General features: G+C 38.7%; 1 protein-coding gene across 1 annotated transcript in view; it reads left to right on the top strand.

Annotated features, from left to right (window-relative positions):
- The window catches only part of VEPH1 (ventricular zone expressed PH domain containing 1), a 247,870-nt gene that overhangs the window by 58,711 nt on the left and 174,177 nt on the right, over positions 1 to 14,982 (top strand). The window contains 1 exon segment of the mRNA XM_059163672.1: positions 7,298 to 7,464. Coding sequence (XP_059019655.1) covers positions 7,298 to 7,464 — 167 coding nt within the window.

Consider the following 14,982-nt stretch of genomic DNA (forward strand, 5'->3'; position numbering starts at 1 on the left):
GACTGTCCCCCCAGAGGATTAGCTGTTGTAACTTGAATTGGTAGCATTGAGGGATGAAAGGGAAGGGAGGGGAGGTAGGGGGAGAAATAAGTCAGCAGGCACAGAGGCATGAAAGCAAGATCATCATTTCAGCATTTTGTGTGGTGCCTTTACAGTTTTACAGCCCTTTATGTATAGAAAACTTTCCCCACTTTTCTTTTGTACACAGTTTATAGGTCTAAGATGTGAAAGTTACTCCCCTGATTCCAAGATAAACCAACTTAAAGTAAGATTTCTGATTGCTCTAGAAGCCAAGTCCATTCTTAGTTATTCCATCTTTAATCCTTCTGGAGTTGCAGCTCTACTTTTATAAACACATATATAAAATGAGAGACAACAAAGCAAAACTGGTAAATCTAAAGTAAGAAATTGCTGGGGGAGAGGAAGAAGCTGATTTTAGGAATGTCTCTTTTTGTAAGCTGGTGTTATGTAGAAAATGTATTATTTCACTAGGTTTAGAGTCAAAGATCACGTTTTTAAAATAAATTTAGGGATTTCTGCGTCCTTCAAAATAATAAGCTGAAAACTCTCCTGCAAAAAACACCTAGAAATGCATACATTATAATGATAACCTTAAATGTTCAAATGAACTACCAATAAAGTAAGGGAAGTATCCAGGGCCCAATGATAGAGGGGGGAACAAAAACCAAACTTGTAAGCCTGAGAGCTGATGCCAGGACTCCTTGGAGGGGCGTAGAGGGAAATTAGGGTTATCAGTTCTATAACAACTAAGTGTTAATGACCAGGTGGGAGCAAAGCTTAGGCCAGAGTGGGAGTTGGAATTGAGAACCTCACCTAAAGCCAGACCCTCAGAGAGTTACATATTGGATTTCAGTGTATATAGCCCCACCCTCTGTCCTAACACAAATAAGTGGGAAGTAAGCATGTCTTTGACTGAACTCTGCAGGGTCCCTAGTCGTTTGTGACATGGGTCTGCCCTCACACATGTTCAAGATTCAAATGTATACTATCTACCACAGTAAAAACAAATTCACAATAAAAATATTTAAACATATGAGGAAACAACCCACCACAAATGAGAATCAGCAGATACAGAAAAAGGATTAGGTACCCCTCTCCCAAGAACTTCATTTACTTAAAATATCAGATAGGAATTAGAAAATGAGTGTGTTTAAAATTGTAAAATTCCAACACAAGGAGTTGGAAACACGAATAAAGAAAAAAGACATTGTCAAAAGAAAAAGATGAGGCAGATTTTTAATTTTTTTTCACTTTTTTAAAGATTTTATTTATTTGAGAGAGAGAATAAGCATGAGCAGGGGGAGAGGGGAAGGGCAGAAAGAAGGGGAGAAACAGATTCCCCACAAAGCAAGGATCCAGACATGGGGCTCGATCCCAGGACTCTGAGCTGAAGGCAGTTTAACCAACTAAGCCAACTAGGTCTCCCTAGGCAGATTTTTTTTTTTTTTAAAGAACCATATGTAACTTCTACAAATAAAAAATTAATTAAAAAATTTAAAACCTCAAGGAATGGATTAAATGGCAGATAGGCAAAACTGAAGAGAATATTAAAGAACTGGAAGAAGGATCTGAGAAAATCATCCAAAATGTACTCTTTAATTTCAGTAACCTCAAGTCCTTTCATTGCTCAGGAAGATGATAGAGAAATTAATTTTGCTTTGTTCGGTCTGGAATGTTTATCTTTTTGAAGACAGCCTTGAAAACCAAAAGGAAATAGAATGTTCGTTTTGAACATTCTTAGAATTAGAATTAATTTTAGATTAGAATATTTAGAATTATTCTATTAGAATTAGAGTTTTTAGATTAGAATTAGATAATTAGATAATAGATAATTAGACAATAATTAGAATTATTAGAATTAGACTTATTCTATTAGAATAATTAGAATTAAACAAACCTTTTTCCAAAAAAGCGGTAAAGAAGAGGGAAAAAACATAGACAAAGCAAGATGAATAAAAAACACAAGATGAGGTATCTGGGTGGCTCAGTGGGTTAAGCCTCTGCCTTTAGCTCAGGCCCTGGGATGGAGTCCCACATCAGGTTCTCTGCTCAGCAGGGAGGCTGCTTCCCCCTCTCTCTCTGCCTGCCTCTCTGCCTACTTGTGATCTCTCTCTGTCAAGTAAATAAATAAAATCTCTTAAAAATGTAAAAATAAATCCAAATATACCAATAGTCATCATAACTATTAATAAAACAAACTTTCCAGTTAAGAGACATAAGATGTCAAGTAGGAATATTTTAAAAGTCCCCAGCTATAAGTCACTTACAAAAGCCACCCATAAAACAGAAGAATCTAGAGATGCCCAAAGTAAAAAACTTGAAAAAAGCAGGAAAAGAACATACCAAGCAAATGCAATTCAAAAAAGCTAGGATAGTTACAGTTATATCAATTGGAAATAACTGTAAGGGAGAAGAGGATAAAGTATGATAAACACTTTACTAGAATTATTTAGTAACATAGTTTCAAAAATATACGCTAAAGACTGACAAAATTATAAGGAGAAACTGACAAATCCATAATGATGGGGGAGATTTTAATATACCATAACTAAGTTCACTGTTGTCATAAATGGCTACTCAAATCCCCCCCAAAAAAGCACCTGCTAAAACTTACAATACATGAAGTTTGAAATAATGAAATGTATAGAACATTGTCCAGAAGGTTTAATAAGCAAATTCTACCAAACATTCCAGGAATATATAATCCTCTTCTTATACAAACTGCTTCTAAGAATGAAGTGTGCAGGAATGTGCTAAATACTTTCTATATGTGTAGTACCTATGATACTAAAAAGAGACAAGGACAGTATAACAAAAGGTCAGCTTCATTCAAGAACATAGATGCAAAAGCTTTAAATAAAATATTAGCTAAACGAACTTGGCAATATATGCATAAAAATACAAGATAACCAACCAACCAAGTTGAGTTTTACTCCAAGACTGCAAGATTGGTTAAAATTAGAGTTATCAATTAATTTATTACATGAACAATTTAGAGGAGAAATTATATAATCATGACTATAGATGCATAAAATCATTTAATAAAATTCATCATTTATGTACAGAAACAAAAATAAAACAGAAATAACAAAATTGATAGAGCCATATACATATATTATGATGGGTCCTTAGAAACACACGTCTTAAAAAGAGTAAAAACAAAAGGATACCTTGGACACTAGCTCTATTCACTGAAGTACTGGAGGTTCTAACCAGGAAAGTAGGATCTAAAAAAAAAAAGCATTAAGATATAAGAACAGAAAAAAAGAAACAAAGCTTTCATCAATCATTATGAGTTGATTGCCTATATACAGAAAATCTAAGGGGCGGTGAAGACAGATTATTAATAAGAGAATTGAGGAAGTTTTTTTGGCTGAAAGATCAAAACAAAAATCAGCTGCTTTCTTAATACCAGCAGACAACTGATGATACATTTTTTTAAGAGTTTCCATTTACAATAGCAACAACAAAAATGAGATACCTAGGAATCATTTTTAATTAAAAGATACATAAGAAACAGCTAATATCACAAAACTTTATTGAAAAACATTCTTTAAAACCCTGCATAGATGGAAGGACATATGTTTTTGAATGGGAACACTCAATTTCATAAGGATGTCAATTATCCCAAATTAGTCTGTACATTCAGTATGGGAGAAAAAAATAAAGTAGTTTTTCAAGGAAGTTGACAAAGTAATGGTGAAATTTATATAGAGGACCAAGAAGAATTTGAAGTAGAAGATAATTTGCCTCATGAGATATAATGATTCATTATAAAGTTACTACAATTAACAAAATGTATAACTGGTAAAGGTATGATAAATACCCAGAAACAGACCCAGACATATGAGAAACCTTACATGTGAAGAAGGTATTAAAAAATTGGAAGAGAAACAACTGACAACTTGATAAATGCTAGGACAATTATTTATATACACACAAAAAATCCATTCTTTATGTACAAAAGTAAATTCCAGATGGATTAAGGACAAATATGAAAAACAAAACCATAATGCTTTTAAGAGAAAATGTTTATGAACCTAGGCTAGAGAAAGATACCTTAATAACAAAAAAATTATAAACTACAAAGAGATTTTAAAAAATCAACTACATTGACATTGCAACTTTAGAAGTGATAAAAAAAAAAAAACTAGTGTCTAGAATAAATAAATAGCTTCTACAAATCAAGAAAAAAACACAAACATCCCAGCTGAAAATAGACAAAAGATATGAATGGTCAAATTGTGAGAGGGGAAATGACCTGTAAACATACTAAAAGGATGCTTAGCTGCACAAGCAGTTAAGGAAATGAAGATGAAAACAACAAAAAAAATGAGATGCCATCTCCCACTCCATCAGGCTGGCAAAAACCGATGTCTGTCAAGACCAAGTGTTGGCAAAGATAAGGAACAACAGAAACACTCATGTTGCCGGCGGGTGTGTAGGTCATTATAGTCTTGATGGTAGGCAGAATAATGCCTCCCCAAATGTTCACATCTTCATCCCCACAACCTGTGGACATGTTATTTCACTGAAAATTAAGGTTGAAATTGAAATTAAGGTTGCTACATTAAATATGGAGATAATCCTAGATGATACAGATGGTCCCAGTGTAATCACAAGGGTTCTTAAAAGCGGAAAAGAGAGGCAGAAGGGAGACTCCGAAGAAGAGGTATGACGATAGCAGAGTCAGAGAGGTGCTTACTCTGTTGCTGATTTTGAAGTTGAAGGAAGGGAACTCCAAGGAATGCTGGTAGTCTCTAGAAACGTCAAGGAAACCTATTCCCTTCTATAGCCTCCAAGAAGGAACTCCTGCCTTCCAATGCCTGGATTTTAGGCCAGTGAGATTCACAGCAGACTTCTGAACTATAGAAATATAAGAATTTGGGCCACTAAGTTTTTGGTAACTTCTTATGGCAGATTAGAAAACTAATACAACCACACTGCAAAGAAATTTTGGAGGATCTAGAAACTTAACTCCTAGGGACATAGTCACTGCTTTCTGCTTAATTATGTGACCCAGGGACCATCAGCATCACCTGAGAGCTTGTTAGAAATTCAGATTCTCAAGCCCAAACTCTGAACCAGCTGAATCAATATCTATGGGCATCTATCAAGATACCCAGGCGATTTCTATGTGATTAAGCTCGGAGGCCATACCCTAGGGAAGATATTCCATTTATGAACAAAGAAATAGGCATAAAAATTGCAGTGCTATTGGTAAAAAGCATCATCATCATCATAGCAGTGTCTTTCAACCATAGAGTATATGAATAAATTATTGCCTGTTTATACAGTAGAATACCATACAGCTGTGAGAATAGGTGAAGGAGAGCTTTTTGGAGCTAATACTTCAACACAGTGTTGAATGTAAAAAAAAAAAAAAAAAAATTTAAATGTTCCAAAGAGATTTGTATAGTATGAATACTATTGCTGTAAAATTTTAAAGCATGCAAAACAACACCATAAAATGTTTGTTGGTATAGACCCATACTACTAAGAAGTAAAAACATCCATGAAGATGATAAATACCATCTTTAGGATGGTGGTTGCCCTTGGGGAGAAAAGGAAATGAGTGGGATAGGAAGCCATTTTGGCACGAGATTTTTTGACAAAACTAGCCGGTGGACACAACCCCATTCTTTATATTATTACCTCATTTGCCTAATGTCTTGAAATATTTCATAATTTTTAAAAAATGTTAGTTTATAAATGGAGTTTACAGGATTTCTCTTTTTGCCTCTGAATTTATAGAATTTCTACATCGAAGTGTCTTCATCAGTTTCTAACTTAGAAAAAAAATTTATGCATTTCCTTTTGCATCATTTGATCAAAATTCAAGTCAGCTGAAAATGACTAATCTGGAGATTTTCCCTTCAAGACTCTCAGGGTGTCTAATGAGTATCACACCAAAAGCCTTATACCAGTTTCCTGTCTTTGATTCCAAAAAGAGTGCTACTTATCATGAAATTTTTTAGGGATTGGTCTGTGTGTTTATATAATTAAGCTCTAAGATCTATTGTACCCTGTACAGAGTGGGCATTACATTTAAAATTCCTGATTGTTTAAGGAAAAGCTCTTGGTTAAAAGAGAAGGAAAACAGATAAATCAATGTGTTGTGTATGGACACAACTTGTTTTAAAAAAGAAAACCCTGAATATTTCTAGTACTTTGCAGTCCTTGGGCATATGACCGAAACCTGCTGGAGATTAATTATATGAACTACATGTGGGAAAAGCAATTCTCATTATTAATCATCACCCATATACATTTAAGTTGATCCAGAATCACCCTTCTACTATTTTTAGTCTGGTATTCTGGTATTCTGAAAATGATAGCCTTTGTCCAATTCTCATATCTAAATGTCCTTTATATGTGGACACATTCCTTCTGTGTGAGAAAGGTCTACATGTGTGTAATCACTGGTGCTTATTTGATTCCTTCTGTGTCCTTCTTCTATATACAAAGCCAAATTTAAAGTAAATAGACACAAAAAAATTTTTCTTCAAGAAATCCCTAGAAACCAATTCTCCTGAGACATTTAAGTACTTGAGAGACTTTTGAGAAAAAATCCATACCATAAAGTGATAAGCAGATGTTTCCCATATGTCGTTTGCAGATAAGTCCCTGTAGCTTATGCAATATCTTTTCTGGAGATTTTGCCATTTTAAATCCAGTTGTCCATACATGTCATTGAGGCAAATCATGTGTGACAAACAAGCTGAGTCTAAACTTCCCTTGAAATGGTACAGAAATTGGGGATTTAAATTTGCATTGCTATTTTTCTGACTATTCATAAAAATAAGGCAGCTTTGCCATATGTCAGTTGTCTTAATCATGCCCCCATATCTCTCAGGAACGTGGATACATTCCTCTGCACTTTTTTTGGTTCAGTTTCATGCTTATGGCATTGCTTAGTTTTCATTTAAACAGCATCCAAATGTTATTTCTCGTCAGGAATTCTTTGTCAGAACAGTTTCCTTCTAAAGGGTGTGGTCTGGTTACTGTCAAATTTTCCTCTTTCCCCGTGGTGCCTTACTCAGGAAAAGTTTTCATTAGATAATAAATAAATAAAATATCCCCTTGTATGGAATCCATTTAAATCATGCTTTAGTGATTTTTCAGAATAAGATATGGTGTTATTTTTAGCAGAAGAGTTGGCCCTCACTCCTCACTATTTAATGAATAAGTGCAAAGGTTATTGCATTGACAATAAATGTGTTTCCACTGCCTGTGAACTAATAACTCACCATTCTTGGTATTGTTCCCTCAACAGGCAATGCCATGCTGTTGAGGGTGTTGCCCGCAGTGTATGAAAAGCAGCCTCAGCCAATCAACAGACACCTGACAGAACTCCTGGCCTTGATGTCTCAGCTGGAACAACCAGAACAGTACCATCTTCTCCGGCTTTTGCATGTAGCTGTGAAGAGAAAGCAACCAGAGGTAAAAAAAGCAAAAGCACATCACGTTATTTGATGGTCCACACAACCAAGCATGTTTCTGGGTGTGAGAACAGGATATGTGCTTCAGGTTTCCGCTCCCGTGTGCCCAAACACACCCATCTTTAAATGAAAGCACTCATTCGCTTTTTCTAGAACCATGTAAGTGAGGAGGTGACGGCAGAGGTTGGGTGCTGTGTTATGGTTCCCCAGAGAAACAGAACCAGGATACATATATCGTGAGCAACTGAGATTGGTTTACATGACTATGAGACTGAGGAGTCCTGCAGTACAACCTTTGTACGCTGAGGGCCCAAGAGAACGAGTGGTGTAGTTCCGGTCTGAATCCAAAGGCCTGAGGAGCAGAAGAATCAAAGTTGTGAGCCTTGGTCAGAGTCTGAAAGCTTCAGAACTGGATGGCTGGTGGTATAAGTCACGGTCTAAGGCAGGAGTAGACCAATGTCCCAGCTCAACCACTCATACTCAGGCCCTCAGCAGTTTGGAGGAGGCCCACCCATGTTGGGAAGGGCAATCTGCTTTACTCAGTCTACCAGTTTAAATGCCAGTCTCATCTGGAAACACCCTCAACAAACACACGCAGAATAATGTTCAAGCAGGCATGTGGGCACTCCATGACCCAGTCAAGTGGACACATCAAATTAACCATAACAGGCACAGTACTAAAAACAGAACAAAGGCAAAACCTGTCACTATGGCAGAAAAGCTTGAATTGAAATTGAATGTGGCCGTGCAGTCCAGGAATCTGGTTTCTCAGAAAAGGCCAAGGAAATGACCTATGCATGGAGAAGTCAACCTGGAGTGACAGCAGAGCCTTGTTTTCTAGGTAGCAAGTTAGTTGCTGATTTTTTATAATCAAATAAAAGATTGAAATAATTAGGATGATTGTGATAAGCAGTCACAGAACACCCAACCCATGTTGATTTAAATAATAAAAGGAATTTATTAGCTAATTAGATGGGGTAAAATGCCTTCTGATGAGGTGGTTGATCCAGGAGCTCAAATAATACAAAGAGAACAGTTTTACTATTCTCTATTTCTCAGATTTGATTTCTGATTTTGGGTTCCATTTTCAGCAGGCTTTCCCCTTGTGGGCTCCATATAGGTCCAAGGGCTCTCGAGGCACCATGCTTCTTCTACCTCCCCCCCCACCACCACCAACATCCAAACAAGAGTCCTGGTATTCTCTGTTTAGGACACACACTGTACCCCTGGTGCTTCTGCTGACCCCCAGTGATACTCAGATAGAGACTAAAGACTGCTAGGAAGGGGAAAGTAGAAACGGATTACAGAAGGTACCCAAACATGTGCTCAAGTGAAGATTAAAGGTCAGCCCAAGGTTTTATCAATCATGGTTGCAACTCTGTTTCATTTCCTGAGTGAACATTAAGGCGAATACTGGAACATTTGAAGTCAACATTCAAACTGTTCAAAGAAAAGCAGGCAAAAATGGTCATATGAGTAATTAACCACAATAGGCTGCCAATACCTGGTGGTAAGGAATCATTTCTTCTTTTCTTCTATATCCCAGACCTTGGCATAGTACCCAAAAGCACTCAGTAAACATTCATGAAATGAAACAGAATAAAACGTGGTGATAAATGTTCTACAGATGGTACAAACAGAAAGAAGGGCAATAAATTCTGCCTTAGGGAGAAATAGGTAACATGAAGATTTACAGTGGGAAGGGCCTCAGGGCTAGACCTTGAAGAATGGGAGGTTTTGATCCAGGTGGAGCAGAGGGGCAAAAGGCCTTGAGGAGGTGGAGACAGGGTTAGTTTTCTGCCTTTTTCCAGATTCTCAGGTGATGCTTTTCCCGATGCTTCAGACCACACTTTGAGGAGCTAGGTGGGAGGTTGGGCAGAGGACTGGGTCATATATGTTACCTGGTGTATGTTTTTGCTTTTGCCCTTAGAACAATATATTGTCATTATTTTTGCATGACTGTCTTTCCTAGTGCGCTCTAAACTCTTTGAGGAACATAGGACCTGTGTCTGCATATTCACATGCATTCCCTAACATAGCGCTGCACACACAGTAGGATTTCAATAAAAAGTTGATGAATTCAGGGAGGAATAAATGACCAGAAGAGACCAAAGAGCCTGGAGACCTTGGAGAACCAGGGAAAGATGTTGAGGTTCCAAAGGATGAAAAGTGACTCAACAGGATCAAGATCTGGAGAAGTAAAGGACCTCGGAGACAGGAACTGAACTTAGCTTTGACAACCAGGGACTCTGCAGGGCACTGCCTATGTGGGTGGGGTGAGGAGTGGTGGTCCTCTATTATGGACTGTGTGTGGAGGAAGGTTAGGAATTGACTGCACGAGTGCAGAAGTTTAAAGAAATAAGGAGAGCTAAAATAAAAACCAGTCACAGTGAAGAGATTGCAGATGTGGAACAAAGTACTAGCTAGAATCAGGGACTAGAGGCAGTTGGAGAATGAATACCAGAGTGTTAGTGGAGGAATCAGTTTGGGAAAGAATTAAGGACAGAAAGTTGGAGCAAAACTGTAGTAGAGTTTGGGCAAGGAATAGAGTTGAGGGATCACTGGATCACCTAAGTGGAGGCTTGGAGTGAAGGGAGCAGAATGGGTAGGGTATGTTTCCCAGCCCTGCTGAAACAAATGACCACAAACTTGATTTAAGACAGCACAAATTTATTATCCTCCAGTTCTTGAGATCAGAAGTCACAAATGGGTCAGCAGGGTTGCACCCCTTCTGGAGGCACTAGGGGAGAAATCTGTTTCTTTGCCTTTTTCCAGCTTCTGGAGGCTGTCTGCACTTCTCAGCTCCTGTCTTGCCTCCCTCTCACCTCTGCTTTTCTCATCACATCTCCTTCTCTGACTCTGAGCCTCTTTCCTCCCTCTCCTAAGGGCCCTTGTTGGTGCCACCCAGATGATTCATGATTATCTCTCCATCTCAAGACCTTGAACTTAATTATACCTGCAAAGTCCCTTTTGCCGTACAAGGCAACATCATTACATCATCATTACAGGTTCTGGGTGTATATACATCTTTGGGGAGTCATTATTCTGCCTACCACAGATAGAATCTGGGGACCAGATGATATGGGGGAATGGGGAGGGGTGACCAAAACACCAAACTTGATTTCATAAAGGAGCCAGCTGGCATGCCATTTTATTTGCAGCCTGCAAGAAAGAGCAAAACATAGTTTTTGGAAAGTCAGGGGAAATAAAAATTCAAAGGGGATCTAGGGAGAGTCACTTAATTCAATTTATTTCCCATGGGCTAAAGGCTGGACATAAATGTAGATGAAACCAGCAGGAGGCTCACTTATAGGAAGGGGAAGGAAAAAGACTTGGGGTCTTCCAACCTAAAATGATGGGATCCAAGAGTAATGGTGGTACCATGGGTGACATTCAAAGAGGTCTCATCAGACACCTGGTAATAGCTCCTCTGTGGCTGAGACACAGAAAAAGATGACAGGGCCTCTTTAACTCCCAGCACCTTGAACAATTATGAGGTCCTAAACACCCATGGTTGGACACTCTCCTCTCAGTGCACTGAGTTTTTATATACATGCTGTGTTCTTCTGGAATGTTCTTCCCTCATCAGCACTACCACTCTTTCTGGACTGACTATTCCTGGTCCTTAGACAAGTACTTTTTTTTTCTTAAAGATTTTATTTATTTATTCGACAGAGAGAGATCACAAGTAGACAGAGAGGCAGGCAGAGAGAGAGAGGGAAGCAGGCTCCCTGCTGAGCAGAGAGCCCGATGTAGGACTCGATCCCAGGAACCTGAGATCATGACCTGAGCCAAAGGCTGCGGCTTAACCCACTGAGCCACCCAGGCGCCCTCAATGATTATCTTTACCTCTGCAGCACTTACCCAGATATAAGTCACTTTGACAATTTTCAGTTCTTGCCAGGAATCTTCTGATTCCTTCCTTCCCCACATCTCTGCCATACCAAATTTCACACTGTAATGAATCTGTCTCTACTGGACTCTCTCTGGGCCACCTTGGCTGTGATGCACCTTGGCTGGAGACATGAAGACCACTTTGTTCACCACTATGTGCCTGAGGCTTTGCATAGTACTTGGCACACAGAAGTCACTCCATGAATATTTCTTAACACAGATGAGTTAGTATTAGTGCCTAAATTTGCAGAGGAACTTATCATTCATAAAGGACTTCTTTTTTTAAGCATCTAATCCTACCAATCATCTAATCCTACCAATTTATTTATTTATTTTAATTTTAAGATATTATAATTTATTTGTGACAGAGAGAGATAGCAAGAGAGGGAATACAAATGTGGGAAAGTGGGAGAGGGAGAAGCAGGCTTCTCTCTAAGCAGGGAGCCCAATACAGAGCTCGATCCCAGGACGCTGGGATCATGACCTGAGCCAAAGGCAGACACTTCACAACTGAGCCACCCAGATACCCCTAATCCTCCCAATTTAATTTACTCCTACCAATAACTCTATGATGTGTTATTTTTTTCTCTATTCTATACCAGTCAAAATGGATGTTCTGGGAGGTTAACTTGACCCCATCACACAGGTAGTAAGAAGTAAGTGACAGATCTAGGACTCTGATCCCCAATCTCCTTCTCTCTTCTTGTGTGGGGAAATAACCAAGTTCAATTCACTGCACTTTGCAGCTGTTGTATTTTTTACAAATTAAAGTTTTGTGGCCACCCTGCATCAAGCAAGGCTGTGGTTACAATTTTTCCAATAGCACTTGTTTACTTTGAGTCTCTGTGTCACACTTTCATAATTCTTGCAATGATTCAAACATCTTTATTATTATTATATTTGTTATGGTGATCTGTGATCAGTGATCTTTAATGATACTATTGTAATTATTTGGGGGTACCCCAAACTGTACCCATAGGGATGCAAACTTCATAGATAAATGTGTGTGTTTTGACTGCCCATTAACCCTCCATTCCCCATCTCCCTCCCTATCCCAGGGCTCCCCCATTCCCTGAGACACAACACAATTGAAATTAGGCCACCTAAGAACCCTAGAAAAGCCTCTAAGTGTTCAGGAGAAAGGAAGAGTAGCAGCTCTCTCACTTTAAATAAAAAACTAGGCATGAATTAGTTTAATGAAGAAGGCATGCCAAAAGCTGACATAGGTCAAAAGCTGGCCCTCTTGTGCCAAATATCGATCTCTTAGCTAAGTTGTAAATGTAAAGGAAAAGTTCTTGAAGAAAATTGGAAGTGCTACTCCTTTGAATGTATGAGTGATAAGAAAACAAAACGGCCTTATTTTTGCTGTGGAGAAAGTGTGAGTGGTCTGGATAAAAGATGAAACTAGCCATGATGTTTTCTTAAGCCAAAGCCTAATGCAGATCAGTTCTGCGAAAGTGGAGAGAGGTGAGGAACCTGTGGAAGTGAAGTTTGATGCTGAAGCTGTAACAAGCTATGCAGATGATCGAGCTAAGAAACTTCATGAAGGTGACTGCACTAAACCACAGATTTTTCCGTGCCAATAAAACAGCCTTCTCTTAGAAGAAGATGCTGTCTAGGAATTTCATTGCTAGAGAGGAGAAATCAATGCTTGGCTTTAAGACTTCAAAGGACAGGCTTCTCTTTTGCTAGGGGTTGCTGCAGTTGGTGACTTCAAGTTAAAGCCAATGCTCACTGACCAGTTTGAAAATTCTAGAGCCCTTAAGAATGATGCTAACTCCACTCTGCCTGTGCTCTAGAAATGGAGCAACAAAGCCTGGTTGACAGCACATCTGTTTACAACGTGGTTTACTAAATATTTTAAGCCCACTGTTGAGACTTATAGCTCAGAAAAAGGAAGAGGAAGAGAGAGATTCCTTTCAAAATATGATGGCTCATTGACCATTCACGTGGTCACCCAAGAGCTCTGATGGATGTGTACTATGAAAGCAATGTTTTCATACCTGCTAACATGAGTGGATCAGTGAGTGGATTTGAACTTTGAAGTACTACTACTTAAGAAATACACTTCATAAGACTGTAGCTGCCATACATAGTGATTGCTCTGATGGATCTGGGCAAAGTAAACCAAAAACCTTCTGGAAAGGCGTTACCATTGTAGACATCAGTAAGAACATTCATGGTTCATGAGAGGAGGTCAAAATATTAACGTGAACAGAAGTTTGGAAGAAGTTGATTCCAACCTTCATGGATGACTTTGAGGGATTCATGACTTCCCTAGAGGAAGTAACTGCAGATGTGGCAAAAATAGCATGAGAACTAGAATTAAACAGGAACCTGAAGATGAGACTGAATTGCTACAATTTCGTGATAAAACTTTTAAAGATATGAAGACATGCTTCTTTTGGAGGAGTAAAGGAAGTGGTTTCTTGAGCTGGAATCCACTCCCAGTGCAGAAGCTGTAGAGACTGTTGAAATGACAACAAAGGATTTAGAATCTTACATACACTTGGTTGATAAAGCAGCAGCATGATTTGAGAGTACTGACTCCAGTTTTGAAAGCAGTTCTACTGTGGTAAAATGCTATCAAATAATATTTCATGCTGTAGAGAAATCTGTGAAAGGAAGAGTCAGTTGATGTGGTGAATTTCATTGCTGTCTTATTTTAAGAAATTGCCACAGGACCCCAGCCTTCAGCAGCCATTGCCCTGATCAATCAGCAGCCATCAACATAAAGACAAGAACCTCTGCCAGCAAAAAGATTACAATTCGCCGAAAGCTCAGATGATGGTTAGCATTTTTAAACAATGTATTTTAGCTAAGATAAATACATTTTTTAGACATAATGCTATTGCACACTTAATAGACTATAGTAGAGTATAAACATAAATTTTATATGTGCTGGGAAAGCAAAAAAATTCATTTGAATCTCTTTATTGGGCTGTTTACTCTATTGTGGTGGTCTGGAACCTCTCCAAGGTGTTCCTGTAGGGTTCCCAGCTGGTTACAGGAAGCAGAGGAGGGTAAACAAGGGGCAGTAATAGTTGTTGAACTAATGTCAAGTTCTGGACACTGTGTAGGTGTTTTATAACATTATCTCACTTATTCACCATAATAACTTTTCCTTTGGTCAACAGAAAAGTCAACGTTTGGAGAGGTTGACAACTGTGGTGGTACAAAGGAGTGATAGCAAAGTGGCTTTTCACAGTCTCTTCTTCTTTACCAGCCCCTCCAATTTTCATATGGGCAGTGTCTGTTTCTCCTATTGTTCATTACAGTCATACTGCCCTCCCTGAGACTGCCACTTACAGAAGATCTGTGGCTATCACTGGTTAGGTAACTTTCCTAAAGCCATAGATTTAAGGCTGGGCTACATTGTGAACCTAGTCTAATTCTAGCTGTTGAGATCTTTTGGCCTCAACATCCTGGAAAAAGGCTGTCAGGCTGTGGCTTATGAAGCAGATGGAAATTCCAGAGGGCCCAGTGGACGATAGCAGTCAGAAAGGTGAGCTAGAGAGGAGAAGAAGGAATAAATAAGACTGAATGAGGAGGAGGAGAGAGTGAAAGCAGAGTCCCGTAGGCATTGTTGAGTGCTGGGTGTGTATCCTAGAATGAAGAAGCAAGG

The sequence above is a fragment of the Mustela lutreola genome, chromosome 2 (genome assembly GCF_030435805.1).
Source record: "Mustela lutreola isolate mMusLut2 chromosome 2, mMusLut2.pri, whole genome shotgun sequence".
Lineage (NCBI taxonomy): Eukaryota > Metazoa > Chordata > Mammalia > Carnivora > Mustelidae > Mustela > Mustela lutreola.